The sequence below is a fragment of the Melospiza melodia genome, chromosome 3, assembly GCF_035770615.1.
Source record: "Melospiza melodia melodia isolate bMelMel2 chromosome 3, bMelMel2.pri, whole genome shotgun sequence".
In the NCBI taxonomy this organism is placed as follows: domain Eukaryota; kingdom Metazoa; phylum Chordata; class Aves; order Passeriformes; family Passerellidae; genus Melospiza; species Melospiza melodia.
Genome location: NC_086196.1, coordinates 133,860,303 through 133,884,781, shown reverse-complemented (window position 1 = coordinate 133,884,781; position 24,479 = coordinate 133,860,303). Strand labels below are relative to the sequence as shown.

General features: G+C 41.2%; 1 protein-coding gene across 2 annotated transcripts in view; it reads right to left on the bottom strand.

Annotated features, from left to right (window-relative positions):
* CLIC5 (chloride intracellular channel 5) overlaps window positions 1-24,479 on the bottom strand; it is a 68,753-nt gene that overhangs the window by 25,782 nt on the left and 18,492 nt on the right. The window contains exon 1 of one of the 2 annotated variants that reach the window (XM_063153125.1): window positions 24,066-24,435. The exons of the other annotated variant lie outside the window; for it this stretch is intronic. Within the exon in view, the coding sequence (XP_063009195.1) occupies window positions 24,066-24,128 (63 nt within the window). The 5' untranslated portion in view covers window positions 24,129-24,435. Of the gene's footprint in view, window positions 1-24,065; window positions 24,436-24,479 lie in introns of those variants that run through there. 2 annotated transcript variants of the gene reach the window in all.

Here is a 24,479-nt window from a genome sequence, read left to right as displayed (position 1 = left end):
AACCATCTCCAGACCAGAGGACTAAAGGAGGGACAAAGCAGCTGAATCACACAATCATAGAATCAGCTGAATCACAGAATCTGCTGAGTTGGAAGGGACCCACAAGGATCACTGAGTCCAAGTCTTAGCAAAGGACATCCCCAAGAGTTACACCACGTGCCTGGAAGAATGATAATGACAAGGGAGAAACAGAAGTGATGGGTTGTGTGGGGCTAAGGGATGTAGAAGTCATAGGGAAAATGAGGAAGATGTGAAATTTGGAAAAAATAAGATTGATTTGGTGATCAAAAATAAAATTAATTGCGTAGGTCAAATGAGGCCTCCAACAGCCCCAATGGTCAAAATTCCTTCTCAACACTTCCAAAGCAATGGGAAACATTTATTGCCAGAGACACATTGGGAATAGGCAGAGGAAATTCCAAAAACAAAATATAAACTATAGAAAAAGTACAGTATGATCTCTTCAAAGCTCTGGGATCTGGAAGCCAGGCTCATGATTTGGGTGGAGACCGACTCATGGGTTTTGATCTCATGTGACTGGCATAACTGAAAATGCTACCACAAATCACAAGGCCAGCTGGTGACAGAGGAGGGAACAGAATCAAAATCTCCCCAGCAACACAATTTATCTATTATATTCAGCTCTTTTTCTGTGGAAATTATAGGCAAGGCACTCTTGGTTTTGTGAATCCTTTCTCATTGCCTCTAACAGTAGCCAGTAATTCAACGTTCAACACTCAGAAAGAGCAAAACCTTAGTAGGTAACAACTTCAAAGGCTTATCAGAGTGTTTTGAGATCCCTTGTGAAGTCTATTAACTATCAGGAGGAGATGAGAAAGAAAACTTGCCAGGCTTAGTCACTCTGAGCTCCAAAGAAAAAAAGCTTTCTTAAAGCACCCCAGTAGTGCCTAAATAAAAACCTGTTACATATTTGTCCAAGGGTAAGAGCTCAGAAAGGCAGGAATTAAATAATGCCTTCATCAAGATCAAGAACTCAAGCAGTGGATGGAAAGAAAGGAACATATAATTGACAAGCTGGAGAACCACCATTAATCCCTGCTGTTTTTCACAAAAGCTTTCTCATGCAGCTTCCCTGAAACACAGTAAAAGTGTTGAAGCACTTATAAAACAGAGCAAGTTGGTGACATATGCACCCTCCCTGCCAGTAATATTGGATATTTCTGATACAATGATTGCAACTAAGGACAGCCTGACAATTCTGAATAAAAGACTTCGGCTAGGGACAGATTTGAGGCTTTGTGGGCACTAGGATAAAGGAGACAGAGTTGTTAAAGTGCACTCCCGACTGAAAAGAGCCTCACCTGAAAAGGCAAATTCCCATAGTGACCATATAAAAGTATGAAAAAGTACAATAGATTTGAGGATTTGCTGGGTGAGACTCTTTGGCCAAGCACTACTCACCCCACTGAAGTTTAACTGAGGTGCCAAAGGGAAGGTCTCCTGTGTGAGCAAGGCCAAGATGCACATCTGAAAGATGAATCTGTCCACCTTTCACTTTGACTGAATCCACTGAGTGCCTTAGTTTTAGGTGGGATGAATGTGGACCCCAGCAACAGAAAAGCCTGGAGTTTGTGGAGACAGAATTTCTGGAGTCTTACATTTCTCCATCTTGGAAACAGCACTTTCTGCTCCCATTGCTTCCCACAAGCATAATTTCATTAGTTTACCTACCCAAAATGTATGCTTTTCTACTTAGTCTCCAGCTGTTTCAGTCCTTCACACTAAGCAATGCAAGGTCCTGCCCTGGAACTCAGTCCAATCCCATCAGGAATAGCCTCCTGTCAGGCCAGCTGCTTCCCTCCATCTGAGCAATGGCAAGAATGAACAACATGCTCTCCTTTATTAATTATAAGGTGCTCCCCCTTAAACAGTTCAGCTATTTTTAGTGAATTAATTAAACCTTAAAAACATTTGTGTGCGTGCGTGGGGGCTGCATGAACTCATTATCAATTAACAAAATTTAGGTGGTTTAAGAGGGAGAAAAAATAGTCTCAGTGATTTTATGAACTTGTGTCAAGTATTTTTTGTGAAGTCATGGCAGTATCAAAAGCCTTCAACCACTGCACAGCACAGCTGAACAATGTGAACAAGGAGCTCTTCTCAAGTTCAAGCTAATGCTTTGCTATAAATGAAATAACTGGAATAAATTTCCTCACATATTCCAAAAAATACACCAACTGGTACATGCAATACACACAGACAACTATATATTATTTTAACTAACCTTAATGGAGGAAAAAAAGACAAGTTGCAGGTTTTTCCCCAAAATACAGAATTTCAAAGAAATACACCATCATTAATAATGACTAAGCATCTAGCTTAAAAATGGCAGCACTGGAAAGAACTGCATATGGCAAAGCACTGTGGTTTTTCCAGGCAAGAAATGTATTTGGGTTTATCTATCCTTCTTTCATTTTTCACTGCATTGAGGTCACTCTGCACGTGGTCCAGAGGTATGTTAGACTGTGGGGTAAAGCAAGGAGATATTTTTGATTGATTTTTTTTTTTAAAGGATTTTAACAAGTTAACAAAAACAAGCAGGCTAATTCACCTAAATGTTTCCCAGTAAAGATTAAGGAGGGATTTGATTTCATCATCCCTACAATCAAACTCAAGGCTCACATTACACATGGTTACATCCTCTCTGTTTTAAAACTGGGAAAGCTCTTGCCTTTTGACACTTACTCTCCTTACGCCCAGAGCCCAAATGGGAAGTGAAAATCCTATTGGAAACGCAAAGCTGGCCAGGAAATATCCTATTTATTGTGCAATTAAGGAGAAAAAAAATCTGTCTTAGTAATTATACCACACACACAATAGCACAAATCTCCATTGTAGGGGAAAAAACATGGGTTGCAACATGAGATCAGACATGCCAAGGTATTGCTTTAGTAAGGGTTATTTTTTTTTCCATTTTCTTGTCCTTTTTTTCCTTCCCAGCTTCTCATCCAAATGCCAAAGCCAGTGAGCTTTCTGGAGTGCCACCAACCAAGAGGCAAGCTAAGAACTGCACATTCATAGAGCAGCACTGGTAGGTCTTAGGTAAGAAGTAAATCTTGTCTCAGAAGCACAGTGTATCACAGGACACTCTTGTTGACTGTGGCTCTGATTCAGGAAAGCATTTAAGCATGTGCTGAAATACATCCCAATTCAGAGGAAGTATATGCTTGACTTTAAGCATGTTCTTAAGTCCTGTTGATTTCAATAGAACTTAAGCACATACTTAAGTACTTTCCTGAACAGGGGCCTATAAAAACAAGAATAAATTTTCTCTGCAGCATTTCAACTTCATTGGACTTTTCCTGAGATTTCGTTTTGCTAGGAGAAGCTGTGGGCAGCAGCCTTCCAAAGGAGGGCAAGATAGAGCATGTCCCTAAGCACACACACATGGAAACGGACCATGTGCACATATGTCAAACAAAAACAGAGCCTTGCCTGAAGGGCTGTCAGGGCAGTAAGAAAACAAAAAGGAAGTGGTGAGACTCTTTAGCCAGCTCCCCAAAAGCCAGCCAAGATGCTGTCCAAGCTTGGCATTACACACAGGCGTATATTTCAGATGCAAATAAGCTGAACTGGTCTGTGCTGCTGGCCAGTTTGAGGGGAGCTGCTTCTCACACTGGGCTCCAAGCAGCTGAGCAGGGCTGAGCATCTCCAGGGAGCTGCCACTGCTCTCTCAGATCTCTGCAGCTTTGGAAGAGATGCATTTGTACTCTTGAGGCATTCAGGACTTTCAGGAGATGGAATTGCAGGTCAGGGACCCCATGGGCATCATGCAGTTAGGACAAGACAAATACTATCTATAGGTTTGGTAAATCATGATTTTTCAACTTTTTATTTCCACATGAGAGGCAGCATGGGCAGGAAGCAATCAGTCCTATAGGTTGGCTTCTTCCAGAGAATCCTTTCATGATGGTTTAGGATATTCACAGTTGAAGATCAGATTCATCTGCCACATCAGCTGAGGTCCTGCTAGCAGAGCAGCTGCATGCACAGGCATCAACCTGCACAAATAGGTCCCAGTTGTCTCAAGGGCTTTGTTGGAGCCACTGGCCACTGTATTTGCTCTTGCATGAAATATTTTTTGCTCTGTAATAAAGCTTGTGATGTCTGAGAACTTCAATCAGTCATGTGCAGTTTAGATTTAGAAAACTACAGACTAGACATGGGTGAATGGTCTGATCACATGGAAAGGATTCCATGTTATTCCACCACCTCTTCTGCTTTCTTCTAAAGCTCCATGACTTGACAAATATCAGTAGAGTAGAAGAGCATAGACTAGTCTGACCCCCTAGAACATGATATTATTTTCATTTCATTTATATTTGTGGATCTGTTACTCAGCTTTGCATGCAGTCAACATAATGAGAATTTAATATCAGATAATCAGAAGTAGTGGGAACTATAACAAAACTTCCTACACCAAATATATAAATATATATATATATATGCATAAAGTTTGGTACCAATTTTTTTTTCCAAGAGACCATATTGCAGCCTGCTCTGCTGTGAGGAACTTCTGAACACCATGACTGACTTTCAGAGGTTGATGTGTAAAGGAAAAGCCCCCAGAAGAGTGAGAGTCATTAAGTAACACCAGCAGTACTGTAGAAAGAAATCACATAGAGCATGTATTTATATTCTTTTAATGTCAGCAAAGTACAAGCTAAAGGATGGGTGCTAAATGCAGGCTGACATTTTCAGAGTGGCTAACAGTTTTAGATCTTGTGAGACAATTTGAAGGCAGCTGACTTCTCACAAGTCTCAACTCTCTGCACTTGGCAAATCATGCCACAAGCAACCCAAAATGAAAAGCTGATTTTAAAAGCCTCAGTAAGAGGGAAGTATCACTGATTGTGAGTTTCTTGAGCAACTACACAAAAAATTCAGTGTTCAAAAACAAAATCTCCATTGGATGAATATTCTTTGAGGAGCTCACTTGGAATTTGACAAGTACCTGATGGAGATGCATGAAAGCTGTGGCCATATCACCTTGGGGAATACACTTGGAGTTGTGGTCTTTGGCCAGCCCCCGAGGACAGGAAAGGTGCTGGGACCACCCAAAGCTGGGAGGTCACAACATGCAGGACTCTCAGGGCTCCTGGCTGCCCAGCAGCCCACCCAGCAGCCAAAATTTCCTTCTAAAATTCCTATTGCAGTTTCCCTCCTCACAGAAACCCCACCACAGCCTCTGTTCAGCAATGCTGTGAATGTTTTAAAATGGGCTTTTTAGACTTAGCGCAATTTAGAGCAAAATCTCGAAATTCTTCATAACCAAAAATTGCCATTCTTGTCATAGCAGATTGTACACAAAGTTCCTGTGTTTCAGAACATAGTGGACTGAAAATACAAGTGCTTCATTCTTGGTTTGATGGACAAACAATAATCATCCTTTACACTTCTTCCTGAGCCTTTTCCAACTTAATAAAGCAACTGTGCTCCCATCACTCACAAGGATCCTGGCACAGGATCCTGGATACCCACATCAGCCAGTGGATGCAACCTCAGGAAACAGCTCTTAAAAGCTTTGCTTTTTGGGGACCCATCAATAATTCACTGTGAGTGAGGCATCACAGGAACAAGAAAATAACTCAAGAAATGTCAGCTGTATAAGTTTAAAATATAGAAAGATACCGGAAAAAATGAGTAACAGTAACTCACAAATGAATGTGGAAATCTAAAGTTGATAAGAAAAGACAATATGGACCTACCAGGAACAAACAACATGAATTAACCCAAGTACATTTTGTTCTCTGCCAGGTTTCCCAGCACTTTGGGTAAGAAAGAAGAAGCATGAACCTAGAGCTGACCTCTGTAAGGTTTATGACAGCAAATCCAGACCATATTTTCATTAACAAAATAGGAAAACAAGACCTGTATGAAACCTCTGCAAAGTAGGTTGTACAAGTAGTTGAAAAAATACTTATGGAGCAGCAATAATGAAGTTTTCTGTTAGCACATAAACACATAACAAATAGAGGTGCCATAAAGGTCTGTGACAAGATGAGTCATATTTAATGTTTCCATTAGCAAAATGGAGGAAGGAACAGACAGAACTTTACAAAATTTCCTGGCAACAACAGTCACAGAGAGGTTACTGGGATTTCCCAGGAGAGGAGTAGACTCAAAGTGATGCTAAGAAGTTGGAACAAAGTGCCTGAAATCACTTAAATGAAATTCAGCAAAATAAACTCCAAGGTGTAAGATGTCAGAAAAACAAAATGTGATGTACAAAATGCAGGATGGGGAATAGCTGGTGAGGGAAAAGTGAAGGAGGTTTTACGTAAATCACAATGTGAATCATCTCTCTGTGCCTCTACAGGAAACAGCAACAAGTTAATGAGATGTACACGTGTTGCTCTACTACAACAAAACAGTCTCCTCAAGCGTGCATAAGACTGCTTCATGATGATCCATTGTAGTTCATGCCCACAGAGGATGGGATTAAGTATTTTGCTCAATTTGCAACACCAAAGATTTAGGAGGGGAAAAAACTAGTGTAATTATAGGACTAATGAAACACAAAGCAGGATTTCTAATGAGATTGTGTAATCTGCATCTAGTGGAGGCTTTGAAGAAAACCAAAAGAAGCTGGTAAAACTGGTCTTGATTTATTTCATCCTGCTGCAGAGCAAAGAGAGGGCATAGAATGTTTTAAAAATCCTTTTTAACAGTATATATTAGTGACTCTGACAGTAAAGCTGCTCCTGCTGCTGGATGCTTGGTGGCACAGACTTTTGCCTCCCTCTGACCTGCACAGGATGAAGTCTGGCCCCAGTGAAATCAATGACAATTTTGCCCACGACTTTGACAGTACCAGAATTTCACTCAGAGGTTTCATGGCCAGAGGGAACAATTATCATAATCTTTCCTGACCTTTTGCATCATACAAACATAGATTTTGCTCAGCCTGTCGCCAACATTTTGTGGCTGAACCATAACGTATGTCTTGGAAGGGTTTTTGGGAGAGGCACAGGCCTCACATAGAGTGGTAGTAAAATCCCCTCTAGCGTTGCCTGTTTGCATTGCAGGGAGCAGCTCCCGCTCCCAAGGAAGCCAACATCCCTTTTCTGCGGTTTTCCAAAAGGTACCTAACCTGTCCCATCAGTTATACATGCAATCTTTTTCTTATCTATCAGTTGCATTTATGCACGTGGGTTCAAGAACTGGAAGGAACTTTAGTGACAGGATCTGGGGATTCAGGACACAGCAGTATTTGGAAAATTCTCACAATTTTAGTAAAATTCAAGAAAGATGCTGAAGCATCAGCTACTGTTGGTTTCTTTGGATACAATGGTGTATCTCACAGGAAGAAGTAAGGGCTTTGAACAAGAAAGTCACAAATCCCTTTTATTAAGATAAATAAACTTAGAATCATAGTGGTTTGGGTTGGAAGGGATGTTAAAGATCATCTATTACCACCCCCCTGCCATGGGCAGGGACACCTTCCCCCATCCCAGGTTGCTCCAAGTCCCACCCACCCTGGCCTTGGGACACTTCCAGGGATGGGGCAGCCACAGCTTCTCTGAGCACCCTGTGCCAGGGCTTCACCACCCTCACTGGGAAGAATTTCTTCCTTATATCCAATCCAAACCTGCTCTCTTTCAGTTTGATGCCATTTCCCCTTGTCCTGTTACTCCAGACTCTTGTAAATATTTTCTCTCCATCTTTCCTGTTGGCTCCCTTCACACACTGGAAGGATCCTGTCCTGCAAGATTTTGATACCAGTGCCTGTTCAGCTCCGCATATCCATAATGCAGCTCCTTCATTTTGGAAGCTCAAGCCTGCGGGATCTTGTTGGGGTTTTTGCTTTTAGGTGCCACATCCATTGATGGGTTATATCCTAATGGAGCCAGTGGTGGATGCTCCATCCCTGGAAACGTTCAAGGTCAGGCTGGACAAGGCTCTCAGCAAACTGAGCGAGTTAAAGATGTTCCTGATTACTGGAGGAGAATCAAACTAGATGACCTTTAAAATGTCCCTTCCAACTCATAAAATTCTATGATTCAGTGATAATGTACCTTATCTAATTCCATAACAGTCAGTACTCACACTAAATATTCCCACTACATTTTCCACTGACTTCAGTGAAAGCAGAGTCATACTTTGGATTCACTAGTTTCTTCCTAATAAATGATTAAAACCACGAGTGCTCTGAAGAAAGAATTTGTGAATAACTCTCATCTAGCTATTCACAAAGCACCAATTTTATTACTTTCAGATATTGATGATTCTATATCCTGAGAGATAATTAGATACCAAAAAAAATCATTTCCCCTTGGGGAAGCTGCTGAAAATAAAATGAGAGATCAGTGCCAAAAGGCGTCATAGGCAATGCAAATTCTAGCCAAATTATTCCTGTTTCTAGTGGAGATCAGGTGCAAATCAGGTGTTTCTCAACAACAGGATCTGTGCAGAGCTCCCATTACAGTACCAGAATCCTCCATGCATTTTTTTCTTGTAAGAATTAAATCTGGCACATCTGGAATTTGGATGTCTGTTAAAAATCTCTGAGCTAGGGGTAGTAATCTGGCCACACAGCATATTCTGCAAATGTTGGTGAATAGTAGCCAAATTTCCATGCCTCTAAGCAGCATATCAGACTAACAAATAATAACAGCAGCCAGGTGCTGAAAGTCAATGCTGAACCTGAAATAAGATCCAGGGCTGAATTATTTATTGAAATTCCATGACTTTATTTGCAGTCTTAGGAAAGAGAGTCACTTGCAGGCACTGCAAATAAAGGTCTGGATGCTGGGTGTTGCTGATAAGGGCATTTACCATACCAGCTGATCCCATAAAGTGTCCTGGCGGGTCTTGTTTTGTACCTTATTAACATCATAAAAATACTGAATGGGTTAAAAGAGCAATTGGCCATCCACAGGAGATGTCCCAGAGTGGGCAGGACCAGACCTTCCTCTCTCCTTTTGCATCTCCAAAGTTCACAGCCCTGCAGAGGGCAGGGGGAAGCTCCATCCTGAGATGTGATGGGGGTTTCTGACTTCCCCTGAAAGCACATCAAACTGTGCTGCCAAGGACCAGCAAACCACAGAACCAAAGCAGGCTTTGGTTTGATGTTTGCACCACGTGTGACTTCCAAGCACAACCCACAATCACTCCAATAAACTAATTGTCAATACAATATTACTGGTATTTGGGCCAAGCCTTAATGCCCTAAGAATAAAAATGCCTTATAAATAATATTCTGGTTTCCAGCTACTCACAGAGAAATAATTACAGAGTTCAGTATCGAGGGGATGTTTTTTTTACTTTTCATATTTTGTTCCTTACTGTATTTATCCTTTACTGTACTGTGTTTATCTGATCATCTACACAGACATGCAGTCATATTTAGCCATTAGAGGGGTGTCGGACTACAAGGCAGTCTTTTCTGATGCCATTCCACCTGAATATTTCCTTAAACAAGAAACAGAGAGCAAGTTCTGAGTTTGTAAGTAGAAATACCTGCAGTGAAAGCAAGAGTCTAAGATATACAGACAAACAGCAAGTAAACGTTCCTTGGGATCCACCTAAAAGCAAAACAATGTGTGTGTTCAGTATCAAATGATGGAGAAAAGAAACAGTGGTGCTTTCCAAAAGCTACTGAGAAATTCTGAATAAGTGTGTAAAAGTAGAATTTACAAATATTTTTTTGCACAATGGGCTTCTGAATTTAATGCATGATAAATATTGTAAACAGAAAAGAACAGATCAAAGAGAGAAGTCTGGAACACATTTCTTGTTTGCTCAGTATCCCAGTGCAGGATGATTTCTTACATTCCTTTGTCTGTAATGTTTGAGCCAGTTTGAAATGCTTTAAATAGAAACAGTTTTGATAATTTTCTCAAAACAAATTTTTATCTGATGCTGAGAGTGAATTTCCTCTGATTTCATTTTAACCTGTTGTACAGCATGAAAAACAAAACCAACCAAACCCAAAACCAAAGCTTAATTAAGTTTAATTCAATGCTATTCATCAAAATAATCAACTGCACTTTCCTAAGCACCTCATCCCCTCTTACTGTCTGTCCTTTTCTTTCTGGGATCCTTGATGAGGCTGTTAATTCCAAATATAATATTTTTTTTTATTCTTATCACTCCCAAGTTCCCCATGCTGCAAGTGGAGCACCCTCCAAAAGGCCCAGCAGTGACTCCAGCGTGGCTGAACAGCAGAACTCTTCTCCAGCCTGTTCTTTCCTCCCACAGCTTCCTCAGAAGCAATCAGTAGCCTTCTTCCCAAAATGTCTCTTGCTTGCACTCTTCCCCCCCAAGAAAATAATCACCTTGTTGATTTTATTTCATTTTATGCCCCTCACCTTTCAGCCCTATTCCCCACTCCCTGGCTTCACCCCTGATTTGGTGACAGCAGCCAAGGATCTGTCCCCAGCTCCCATCCCTTCCTCTGGCTCTCCACTCTGCTTCTCTGCCATTGGTACCCAGCTGCTTTATTCAAATCAAACAAATCCTTTTTGATATGGTGGAAATGGAGTGTGACACAAGGGTCATGCTCTCTAAATCTCCTCATCCATTTATTGTTAAGTTCACAAGAAGGTGCCACCTTCTCTGGAGACAATCCAGGTTAATCAGGTAATTGAGAAACCAGGATTTGGCAAGAGAATTTCTGAACATTTTCTATACATTTGTGTACAGCTGGGCCTAATTCCCTCAAATACCTGAATAAGATCTGAAAAATAAGCTATTTTTTTTAATCTTTACTTAAAATTTTGTCTAAAATGGAGACTTTTTTCCCCCTATTATTGTAAAATGTCAAGCACACATGGGTGGTCTTCAAAAAATAACAAGTAAGAGAAATCCTATAATTTCACACTTCCAATGCAGAGCTAAACATCTGTTAGTACAAAATCTCTTTTTCTGACAGAATGGCACAAGGTGATTAGTACTAATGCTGCACTCACTTTCAAAGATCCTGCATATGGCTTAAAATAAATGTTAAATAAATATTCAAATAATTTTAGTAAGTTAAAAATTATTAATCCTTGGTGCCCAGAGTGAAAGAGACGTCATGGGACTAATTATAACTTTATAAAGATTATAATATTTATATAACTTCATAAAAGTATATATAGCTTTCTATAAAAGTTACATAACTTCTTCATGGCTCCCATCTTGGCCACATCCTTCCCCAGCTCTTCAAGGCTGGACATGAGGAGCTGTCTACAGTCAGCATTTCTAAGATATATTATTATTGTTGAATCATCTGTTTTGAGATAAACTCTGAATCACGAGGGCATCGAGCAGAGACTCTGCTCAGCCAGAGAACGAGGTGTTCCCACAAGCACAGGTCACAGGGCTGCTGGTGCCAAGGATGGGCAGGGGATGCTTCCCACTCTGAAACAAGGCTTCCCACATCCATGTTCACCTGCCTTTAGTAGAGACTGAATAGCAGGAAGACTCATGGAGTGTTTAGAGAAAGATGTAATGGAAGATTTGTAAGTATGGAATTGAAGCATGTAATAGAAGATCACATTTGTGCACTCTGAGGAGCTCCTTGTGGCTCTGTCTTGGACCAAGCTGAGTACAGAATGTTTAATGCAGAGGAAACATCATTTTTGAACCTCAAGCAAGACCCAGTCCTAGGACTGCATCTAGAGCTAAACTGTGAGACTCAGAGATATTGCTATAAAAAAGAAAACAAAAACAAAAATTCAAATTTAGCACATCTCGGTACAAGAAGGGACAAAATAGAATTCCTTGCCAAACTGCATGGGTGAGTTAACACTCAGAATGAAAAGTGAATTAAAATGAACCAAATTCTAATGGAAGACTGAAAATAGACTTAATAGTTAAGGGCATTGCTGCACTGAATCCTCTTGGCATGTCTGGGCATTGGAAAGAACTAAGCACAGAAAAACAACTGAAACTGCCATTCTGAGAGAACCTAGAACCTGCAAGAATATTCCATGATTCAACCCCTCTTCATTCAGGAAGAGCTTTTTAAAAAAATACTACAAATAAAATAAACAAGCAAAACAGGTCTCCAGTTGCACACTGAATCAGCAGCAATGGCTCATCACAAAACACAGGGCAGTGAAAGAAAATAATTTCCCCCATGATATGCATTTGCATCTGTTTGAAGTTGCCCGTTCAGCAGCTAAAAGCAAAAGGAAAGCAGGAACACAACGTGCCTGTTGACCCACACAAATTGAGGCACAATCTAGAAAAACACCAGCAACAATAGCAATGATCCATCAGGGCTGGTTTCTCTGATTTCCACTTGTTTGGGACAATACACAGGTACAGGCACGCACCAGCAGGCAGAACAACAATAGCTACATGCCCTGGATGTCAAGGTTCAGGGTGTTTATTTGGGTGTTAAAATGTCATGAAGAGGACAAGCTTGGCAATCCATACAGAGCCAGCCATTCAGATACCAGCCCAACCTGAAAATTAATTCAGTATTTTGTCAGGAGTTAATCCACAATGATTGGGTAGCCTTTACAGTCACTCATCTGTGTAAAGGGAAAAGAGGGGAAATTTTACCTGGACATGCTCCTGGACTACACAGATATGAAAATGGATGTTGGGAGTGAACACAGGGAATGAAGCCAAGGCACAGGGCTGTGGCATGACTTAGGCAATGACAGACAGAAAGGGCATTCCACTCTTCTATCTCCCAGTTTAGCTCTTCCTCATCTCATCTTCAAGGTCTGACCTGTACTGGCGCAGCAATCATCAGCTCAGCCTTTGGAGGCCCTTCCAAAGTCTGGCATAACCAGGTTTGATAAGCACATAAGATAAGCAATTCCATATTTAACCAGCACTTGAATTAATCATATTCCGTTATCACACCCAGGACACGTAAGCAGCCTCTCAGCATCATTTCTGTCAGACTAGCCTCAACCAAATTTGTGCTGCCATTCAGAGACACAGAAAGCAAAGATTCTTTCTGTGCCTCAACCAAGCCCTGTTCTGTTTTGTCAAGACCTGCTCCATAGCAATGCCCTGCTGGTTTCCAGATTTTCTGATGTGTTTATTCCTTTCTTGTCCCTTGCTATGTGTGCTTCATTACAGCATATCTAGTCTTGGTCTGAACCAGAGGCAGACAGGGCATGGCTTCTTTGGTGGCTCATTCCAACAGGTAATCACCTTTACAATTACTATTAAGCCTACTCCTACTCTGACATTACATTTGACCTTAACTATTAATGTGTTGCACAGAGAAGTTGTGAATTCCCCATCCCTGGAAGGGATCAAGGCCAGGTTGGATGGGGCTTGGAGCAACCTGGCCTAGTGGAAGGTGTCCCTGCCCATGGCAGAGGGATGAGAAACAGACAGTCTGTACGCCCATTCCAACTCAAACCATTCTGTGATTCTCTGTCTTGTTACACCTCTTACCATTGTACTAAAAAGACCCCACAGATACATTTAATATTGCAGTCAAGTGATGCTTGCTCTTTTAATTAAAGGAGAAAGGCTGCCTTCAGGATGGCAATCTTAAGCAATATTTAACCTTAAAATTATTCTTCTCGACTTCTTTTCCAATGTCCTACCACACATAAGCTCTGTGTTATTTAAAATACCCAGTCAAAAGATAATCTCAACCTTGACCCCTCCCTACTAACAGCAGTGGTAAAAAGAGAAAGTAAAAATGCATAGCTGTGATTAGTATGATTTGTGTGTTTGTTATTGGGCTATTCACTGTGAGTTACTGAGCCTGAATCAGGAACACTGAATCAGCCATGCTAAGTGCTGAACAAAACCCAAAGGACACAAGAGCTATTGCCTAAAGGGCAGAGCACAGGACCAAGATGAAGTTCCTGCTGGCCCTCCTTGCACAAAGTGATGGCTTCTCAGCTTCTGCACCTGTAAAGTACTGACCAGTACTGTACAATGCTTTGGAAATGCTATAAAAAGGCATCTGGGTTTATTTTTTACCTCAGGGAATGGGTTTTGCAAAGAGAGTCATGCACAGAGGTGGGTGCCAAAGCACAGAGCAGCCTGCACAGCCTCCTTTGCAGAACTGGGATCTAAGGATGCTTAATTGCTATCAACACCTAGGAAGTTTGGAGAATTGCTAGTATCACCCTGTGTTTTACTATCAAGAATTAAAAAAACAAAATCTAACACTCACAAAAAAAAAAATCCATCTTCTAAACATTTAAAACTGATGCTAAACAGTCTTTTCTCAATAGAGACAGTTGTTGAACTCAGCTGTCAGATTTCTGAGATGGAGAACACAAGGATCAGCTCCTCATACTTTGAACTCACTGTAGGCCTGCAGCAGCACAGTCACTTTGGAGGTGATGAGCCCTTCTCCAAGAAGTAGAGCATTACATGTATGTCCTTACCAACAGCAGAAGTTATAAAAAATATTATGTCTCCTTTGGCATCTTCTTGGTTAAATGAAACAGAAAATAAAGCCACACCTAAATCGAGCAAATTTCCTCTGTGCATAAATTCCATTCCCAGCATCATGAACAGGTTTTAACACCTGAGATATTGGTGAACAGTGACCTGAGTCAGATGTTTTTCTTAGACCAGAAGGAAAAAAAAAATGGCCAGAGAAGTTGTGGATGCTTCATTTCTGAAAGTATTAAAGGTTAGGCTGGATGAGGCTGTGAGCAACCTGGTATTGTAGAAGGTGTCCTTGCCCAGGGCAGGGGAGAAGGAATTACATGATCTTTAAGGTCCCTTCCAGCTCAAACCATTCTAGGATTCTATGAAATGCAACAGAAGCAACAGAAATGGTTAAGAAATGACTTCTTTACAGCAGGATTTACATAATTAAGGGGGGAGGGGGGGAAATTTACTACTCCCATATAATATCCTTGCAAGTTTTATAGATTTTAAAGTAAATGAAAATCAGTTTCAGCCTTGAATATTAGGCCTTGAGCATTTTAATTACCTTTTGCAGCAAGCACATAGAGGTGAATGCCATGGGCTTCTGTCATCTGCACTGCACACAAAATTAGCATCTATCAAGATGAGGATTTAGAAGAGCAAATTGTCACTACCTGAACACCTTTATCCTCCTTAATAGAATGTCCTTACACCAGAGTAGCTACAGCAGGAGCAGTTTCAACTCCTACTGTCCCACAGATGCATTAATACAACACAGCCCTCCTGAAATGCATTCCAATTAGTGCTTTATTTCAGTTTTATGAAGGGTTGGCAGAAATACATAAAAAGGAGTTATTTTAATGTCTTTTGGAAATCAGGTGCACAGGGGAAAAAATTGGAGAAGCCTTGAGTTCCAGATACACAACATCTCTTAAGAAGTAACCAGCTGATTTGGGGACCAACACAGAAATCATGAGGACTACAAGACTGGTATAAATTTAGGAGTCTGTTTGTATGTGAGAACAAGCAGGAAAAGCAGAGAAGATGCAACACATGTGCACAAACTTGGCACAAAAGAAGGACTGGTATCAGCATTTTATCAAGGTGAGGAGAGCCTGAAACACTCGCTTTGGGTCACTGAAGGAGGCAGAAAAGCACAAAAGTAAAGAAGTCCTGTGAAGAATTTGGGTCAAAACCTGGAAATATTACTGAGCTTAGCATGTAAAATTCACATTGCGAGACCTTTTCACAGTTTGATTAGAAAAATAATAAAAATCAGAGGGCTTGAATGATGGGAGCTGTGCTGTTGCTTTCTATTAAGATAAAGTGCTGAAGTGCTCATTTGTTCATAGACTGGAAAGTAAAAAAAAGAAGTTGATTTGGATTTTGACAACACTGGGGCCATTTTAACATGGCAAAGCTTTGCTAAGGTGTGTTAGAGAACTGCATCTCAGGGGGATTTGTGATCAAATCTCTTTTCTGAGCACATCTCTCATGACACTGTACCCATGACCATTTCTGTGGTGCATCAGAGTCACTGAATCAAAGAAGAACACGTGTTAAATCATGGAAGATGACTTCAGCCAGTGAACACCACCATTATTAAAATATAGATATACACCAAAGAGTGAAATCATAAACACTTCAAAAAATAAGTAATAAAATTATTCTTGAGACTCTCAATAATACTCATTTATAAAGAATCTTTAAATTTAAGAGAGTCAGAGAAGAAAGTCCTATCAACTCATCATTCTACATTTATGTGTGTAGTGGCAATCAAGTTATGCAACAAACAGCAATGACACGTTGTAAATGCAATCAGTTAGATCAAGTTCTACCCTTAGGTATTATGAGATAAAATTACTGGCTTTGGAACTGCAAAACACAGCTGGATACACTTTGAATTACTACTGTTCCAGTGTAATAATTTCCAACTCTTAAGTTTAATATAAAAATCATGCCAGGAATACATGATGCTGATTAAATTCCTCAGATATACAAAAACCAGATTTTTTAAACTCATAGCTCCAGATGTACATATATACTCCTGCTACCCCATCTAGATGAGTTTTACTTTATGTCAGCAACACAGATGAGCAAAAAAATGGGGAGAACAAGAGACAAGGAAGGAAAAGGAATAAGGAAATTACCACATGAAATTTTACTATGCCAAACAAATCACTCCAAGCTACTTACAAAGAACCCGCTACAGCACTTCAGGTACTGGCTCTCATTTCCTACATCATGTAAGATTTATAGACTGAATCCAGCACAAAACCAAACCCTTCCTTATCCCAACAGATTCTCCCTGACTTTAAGTCAACCTTGGCTTATAAAAAAGTTTATCACTGAAACCTTCTATTATTCATGTACAAAACTAACACATAAAGTCACAGCCCTTTAACATCTGCCTAACTCTGTTAAAAAGGAGTGATTTGAAAAATCTACCAGGGCTCCTTGCTGAACAATGGAAACACTACTAACAAAATAATGTTTCTGTTACCCCTGCAGCACTGCTGGGATTATTTTGCTCATATCTGCCACATTTTGAAGAATTATGTGCCACACAAGAACTACATGATACTGTTGCTGTGATGATCAATGTGCTCTCCTAAACAATCCTTACACAGCCTTCCATTAAACCCTATTTAACAGGCAGGAGGATTTGATAGCAACACGAAACCCTGGAGCAGGGCAGACGTACTTCCTGCTGCTCTCCTGGAAAGGGTCCCTGTGTATTTTTGGGGTGTTATGTCAAACGATCCCAGTGACATTTGCTGTACTGGATTAGCCTCAGCAGAGCCATGTATTGCCAATGAAAGTTTCCTGAGGACACTGGAGCTTCACTGTCATTGCTGAACCACGGCACAGCAACCTGGGAGCCTGACTGGATGGGAGCTGCTAGAGATGGAAAAAGAGCAACCTGCAGCTAAACATAGAGCACCCAGGGCACACTGGGGGCTAATTCTAAGTACCAGCAATAATAATTAAGAGTATCACCAGTTCTTAATGGTTAAATTAAAACACAGGATTTACCCAATCTGACTGTGTGGCTCAAAAGAGCCAAAAGAAAGGAAGGAGCTAGCAAGTGGAGTTTAAACAAGATCTCAAATACACTTAGGCCTAATTGTGCTGCCACTGAACTCAGCAGTACAAAACTGACTTGCTTTTGTGGCTATGACCCAAGTGGAATGTTTCTGAATTCTTATTTATTCTAATGGATCCCATTTATAGAAAGTATGCATATTCAACAAAGCATTGAAATATGTTTCCTTTTAATCAGATGTTTTGATCACAAGTAACATGTATATCAATACCATCAAGTTTAATAAAAAGCAAGTAGTCACAGCTGTTTCTAGAGGAAAGCCCCCAAACCATGGCAGATCAGGGTATCACTCACCTTTAACCATAAATTAAGGATGAGACTGAACTTAGGCAGGACACACAGCTGGAAATCCCTTCTTAACTTGAGAACCAGTTTCCCAGGCAATCCTAACAACATTCCAGACCAAGTTCAAGGTGGCTGGGATAGTGAATATATCCCTGCCAAGTCACTTTATAAACTTGGCCTGCTTAAGCAATTTACTGCCTGTCTCTAATATTCCCACCAACGAGGCCCTTGTCCTGACGCAAAACAAAACCTCCAAAAGCTCAGAGACAAAACAGACACACAGACACAGAGATGCTGGGTTGTATAACTCAGGCTAAGGCTTCTTTAAAGTATTGTCTTTCTTCATCACAAGGAAAAACAAGCAACTTGTAATTTTAAAACATTTGCTAGGTGGTTTAATGGCAATTTATTGAATTATTTTTTAAGATGTAATTTTAAAGCAAAGATAATTCTTGCCAAGATGGATGCTTTTCCTTTGACTATTTTTAAATTATTTTATTGAAAATGCTTAATAAAAAAAAAATCTGAGAAGCAAAAATAAGAGCAGTCCAGATGGCATTTCCCTGATTTAAGCAGGTCAGAAGTGGGGTTGTTCCTGATTTGTCACTCTGGTCACTCCTGATTTGACAAGATCTTAGCAGAACCACTACACTGAAATACTTGAGTCCCCCTGCATGGAACTTTCAAAACTCCTTTACAGATGTTTAAACAAACCTAGTAAAATGATTTTCCTCCCTGGTGTCCAGGCTACTGGTAAACCCTGTAAATTTTGTAACCTTCATAGCAAAGCACAAGGCCAGGATGCTGGAGGAGGAGACTCAGGCTGCTGATCATGAACTGCCTCACCAAAAGCAGTTTGAAGAGACACAAACCATGGTGCCCAACACTTGCTTGGCAGCTCCAAAATGTAAAAATTCAAGATACACAGTAAATCCTGTGCTGCCACCACATCCAGGGTGACAGCTGAAGTGTCAGAGACTGCACACACTGTACACATCTGCTTTGTAGGGTGGTTGCAGCTTTTTCAAAATGTGAAAGGCTTGGCAACAAAAAAATGTTATGGTCAGTCCTGGAGCACCAGACAGGTCGGACCAGATGTTTCAGTGTCATTATTCTTCCTTGTGCTGCTTTTTTTATCTTTGTTATTTCCTTTTTATCTAGAAAGTTTAGCTAAACATAGGAATAATTTTGTATGAAAGCCAAGCTGAGCTCAGGAAATACCCACATTTCTCAGGAAACAGACATTAACTTAGAGCCCTCCATTTCTGATTCTGATTTCTAATCATGAGCAAAACCAACTTTTTGAGGGCAGTCTGTGAATCAAACACACTGCAGAGCTTGTCTTGTTATAAAGGGTTAAAAGGCTCCTACCAAGTTATCTTTCCCTGTTTGCAAAGCCAGTACTGGTTGTGATAACCCTGAAATTCTGAAACTGAAATCAGTTTTCTTATCAGAGTGACTCTCTCATATTAAAACCACAAAAGCCTTAACAGTGGGGAACTATTGCTTGTAACAGGTGTAACACTTTTTTTTATATCTTCCTTTCAGGCTATGTGACAACACTTCACCAAAATCCAAACCAAGGCTGGTTTGAAATCACCTTTCAAGCAGAAGTAACTTAAAAAAAAAAAACAACAACAACAAAAAAAAAACCAAACAAACAAAAAAAAAAAAAAAAAAAAACCAAAAAAAAACCAAAACAAAACCCCACCCAGCTTGCTGCTCCCTGAGATAATTTCTGGGATAACTGTGTCCACAAGAAGGGCAGCAACACCTTCCTGAGAGCAGCAGCTCCTGGGGTTTTGATGGAGCACACTGCTGTGAGTGACCGCTCTGTCCTGGCTCTCTGACTGACCCATTCACTCAGAGCAGTAAGCTTGGTACTAAATCTTGCCATCACTTTTGGACATAATCCTAACAGGCCCAGTCAGCTGTAGATGGGGACATGTCAAATGTCTGAAGTAGAGACTGTGGAAGTTCAAGGCCTCTGAGTTCTCTTTTGATTTCTACACTTGCAGCACCTTCACATTTCCTAGAAGGGTGCTCAGTGTGACTGTGGGTGAACACTGAGAAGTAAAGCCTTGCACATTTAAGCAAAAGCTCTTGCTCAGCTAATCCTAGAATGGCTCAAGTTGCAAGGGACATTAAAGGTGATGTCATTCCAACTCTCCTGCCAAGGGCAGGGACACCCTCTACAATACCAGGCTGCTCAGAGCTCCAGCCAGCCTGGTCTTGAACACTGTCAGGGATTCACAACTTCAGGCAGCCTGTCCCAGGACCTCACCACCCTTATATACAGAACTTCTTCCTAAAATCTAATATAAACCTAGCCCCCTTTAGCTTAAAGCCATCCCCCTTTATCCTGTTTGCCCTTGTGGAAGGTGTCTCTCTATCCCCTTTAGGTACTGGAAGGTTCTATAAGGTTTTCCTGGAGCTTTCTCTTCTCCAAGCTGTTTTCATAGCAGAGGTGTTCCAGCCCTCTGATCCCATTTGTGGCCTCTTCTGGACTCATTCCTGTGGGTTCACATCTTCCTTGTGCTGAGGACCCAGAGCTGGACGCAGCAGCGCAGGTGGGGTCTCAAAAGAGTGGAGCAGAGGGGCAGAATCACCTCCCTTGACTGACTGGTCCCTCTGATTCGGGTCCAGCCCAGGACACCAATGAACATACCCATAATATTAATCCATCAGTGCCACAGCAATGACTCCTTCTAGAAGCACCTGCCTGCCAGCTCACCACACATTCTCCTACCACCATATCACCATCTCTTGTCTATCAGAAATATGGGTTAAGATATATCTTGTTATAGAATGTTTCAAAAGCAGAAAGATTTTTTTAAATTAAATTTACTTTGGCTCACTTGTGGGTTTGTTTGCTTTCTGGACTGCATTCTGAGCATGCAGTCCTCTTTGCATCATGTTTTGTTTTCCATGGGTACAATGTATCTCCCTTCAAATTAACTTTTGATATTAGGTACTACTCTAATCCTGAAAGGCAAGGAATGCACATCGAAACACCTGTTTCCACTGCAAACAAAAAGAAGCCACAAAAGTCCTGGGGTCCTCCCTCATGGGTTTTAATTGTATTACTTCATGTAATAAGAGCACTATTTCAATTTTGCCATTATGTTCATGCATACAGGTGCAAGATTGCCAGGAAAAGCTAAATATACCTTCCATCAGGGTGTCACTGTTGTTTTTACAGAAGCACTTTGCTTCTCCAGCACACAGAGGACTGAAATCAGCCTGGGTTACAACAAGCTGGGTTCAGCACAGAGCAGCACGACCTCCCGAGGTTCCCTTCCCCACGTCTCACAGCACCACGCATCAAACCCTCCTCTGTGGCAGCCTCCCCCAGTTCCCTGCCAAACAAGTTTAGAGAGGGAATTGCTGCTGGAGAGTTTCAGTGCTTAGCAAAGGCCTGCTCACACAAGCTGCACATCTGATCAAGGCAGCACCACCTCCCTGGCAGAGCTCATCCTCCCACCATCGCTCTCTCCTTGTGTCCTGCCCCAGATTTGGGGGGTTTGCTCTCAAACACACACCTTGCAAGAACAAACACTTGTTCACAAAAAAATATCTCACAGATGCAGGCTGGGGCACCATTAGAAAACAAGTGAAATCAATGGGGATGATAACAAATAGGTGTGATAACCACCCAACCTGTGCCTGCCACAGCAGCTCAGCCGTGTCCTGGCGGTGCCCAGCCCGTCCGTGCAGCCCAGGAGCTCCCGAGCCAGCCTGCATTAGGTTACAGAGCAGCTCTTTTGGTTACAGCCCTGCTCCCTGCTTGTCTGCCTGGCTCCTGCTTGACAAACACCAAAGGGAAATAGAGCAATTGTGTAACACCTTTCTTTTTTTAACCTGAGACAGAAAATGCTTTTATTGGGGACACTGTGGCTGGTGAAAAACAGCCCTTTCTGGTTTTTTTGGGCTTGTGGAAGATACAGTTTCCAGCAGGCCACATCTACTGCCCTACATTTTCTCACTTGTTGCTGCCTTTCCTGTGTGCTCCTTCAGGGATGCAGGACAGAACTCTTTTCCTTGGGTGAAGTATCACCTCTATAAAACTCAAATGAGGAATTGCTCATTGATCTTAACATCCTCTGCTGACAGAACTTGCCTCAAGTGTGGTCCAGTATATTTACATTTGCCACTTGTCCCAGTATCTCATGGTCCTCCAGAAGTTCCCACTTTTCTGTTCTTTCCTGCCTTAAAACTGGCAGAATAATTCTTTTCTTTTGCAGAGTATCTCCTGGATCAGCCTTCCTGTTTACCTTACCAATATTCTATTCTTTGCAATCATCCTCCAGAAAAGTTTTCACCTGTTCATGACTCTCTTACATTCTCCTATTTTTCAGCTTGTCTCTCCTTTGGATGTTCTCTTTTTATTTTTGAACTTCTGAGGTGTATAATTTAATACTCTGGTCACATGCTTTACTATAGAACCTTTTAAACTTTTAATTAAATTAATGGCACCTTTCCAAAACATCAAGAATTGCAATTTTTCAACCTAAATGGAAAGTCTCCAGGAAGATACCAATTAATTCTTCTGTTCCAGCTCTGAGTTTTATGTGAGTCTCTACGCAATTCTGTAACATGCATTATGCAGGAAGTCACATTACTAAAAATGTTCTTTCTGGAGCTATAAATCTTCAGGTGATGGCATGGCTTGGTTTAATGCAGTGCTCATTTTCCCCAGTATCTTATAGATCCAGAGCTTCACACAATGAATCTGAGCAATGACCTTCACTTCAACAGCTGATGCAGTCAAAGAACCACATATCACAAACATCCATGTCAGCCTCAGTGAAATAGTGCAAGCACTAAAACAAATCAGTAGCTGCATATTTCCATTCCAGCACACATTTGACTCATGACAGAGTACCAAACAACATCACAAAACTATTTTTTAGCCCATAAACATCTCCATTAAACACAATTTGGTAGAAACAACTTGTAAGAGGTGAGGTGTCTGGTTGTATGGAGTCATGCTGGTCCATTTTATTACATTAAGCTCTCTGTAAAAAGTATGGGGCTCTTATGAACCTGAAATTCTTGTCAAATCTGTTTGCTATGGAAAAAGACCTCACTGCAGTCTCACTCACAGCACCTGCACCTGAACTGACTGGTTTTGGAAGATTTGTGAAGAGACTGTGTATACACATCATGGATGTGGCTGACATTTCAACTTACAGCCCAAAATATCCATCAGGGAGTACAAAGCAATTACACACTCTCATCTTGACAGAAGGGAGGGGTTGGAATTTGCTTTCCTAATCATTCAGGGCCCTGTTTGCTAAGGGTCTGAGGTAACTCCCACATATTTATAATAATCCAATGGATTTACAGGAATGGATTAGGCTCAGAGAGACCAAACACCTGCAAGTGTTCCAGGCCAGACTGGACAAGATTTTAAGCAACCTGGTCTGGTGGAAGATGCCCTTGCCCATGGCAAGAGGATTGGAACAAGATGATCTTTGAGGTCCCTTCCAAACCAAGCCATTCCATGATTTTACATGGGCATAGAGGATCTCAGCCTCAATGTGTGTAGAGGCCTTAAAACATTCTGAACATCAAAAAATCTGAGCTCTTCACTGAGACTGAGTTTGCATGAAGTTTGCCATTAATAAGGTTGTATGTGTCACAGGTTTCAACCGTGCCACTGATTTTAGTGGTAAGGTTTTTACAGCCCAAGACCAACAGTCATACACAACTTGAAACATTCTGAAACCCTACCACATAAAAGGTATGGTATTTTTTTCTATATTTTCATTAAATTGCTTTCTGTTCTCAGTTACTCTTCTATAAAATCAGAATGAGCTTCAGTCTGAGGAAACTGACAGTAAAAACTGATTAAGTTTTTATTGGTTTAGGGAAAAAAAAGGGAAGCATTGCAATAAATAATCAGAAGACTGACAGCTTATCTCAGTCCTTATTGTTTTATGGTTCATCAGCACTTCAGACCTGACAGCCTCTGCTGAGATACCAAATCCTGGTACCCCCCATCTTCCCAAAAATGGAAAAGAAAGTCAGGATTTCATAGAGCAAAACCTGAAGCCTACAGCCTCAAGTCTAAAGTTAGGACACAGTACATTGCAGGCAGCAGGCAAAGAATAACAGAACAAACTCAGGAGGAGAGAATTAACAATAAAACACAGGAACCCTGACTCTCCCTCCACAACATTACCTAATTCTAATGTCACAAAGAAGAAAGCAGAGTGAGTGTGTGCGCAGGAGATAACAGGCTGCCACAGCACCGCTTCCGCTCAGCGCCACAAAATTAAAGTTTGATTATTCAGTAGAAGCTGAGCCGATCTGAGAGTCACACCAGTGTCCAGTTCACAGCGCAACTTACCTTCACAAAGAGCTCAATTTCAGGGTCCTTTCCTTCCCCATTAGCAGCAATAGAGTCTGTCATTTTTCACCCCCAAGGCTACCAGCTGATCTCTTGATATTAAGTGGCAAAAGGAGGTTTCAACTGCACCGGCGTGCGAGTTTCCCTTGTGAACCGCTCCCACAAAGCTGTTAAAACATCACTTGTAGTGATAAAGCTCGAAAGCACTGGAGTAAACAAGTTTGCAGGCAATTAAATTAATAAGAATTAAGAAAAGGCAGGCAGCAGAGGAGCAGTCCCTGTTACGGTAGTTCTTCAGAGCAACAAGTGCTGCTGTGCTCTGGTACAGTATCCTCATCTGTCAGAGCCGCAGCCCTGCTGCCTGCCCAAAATAGCCCCGAGCATAAAAAAACAGAGGGTGGGGTTAAACTCAGA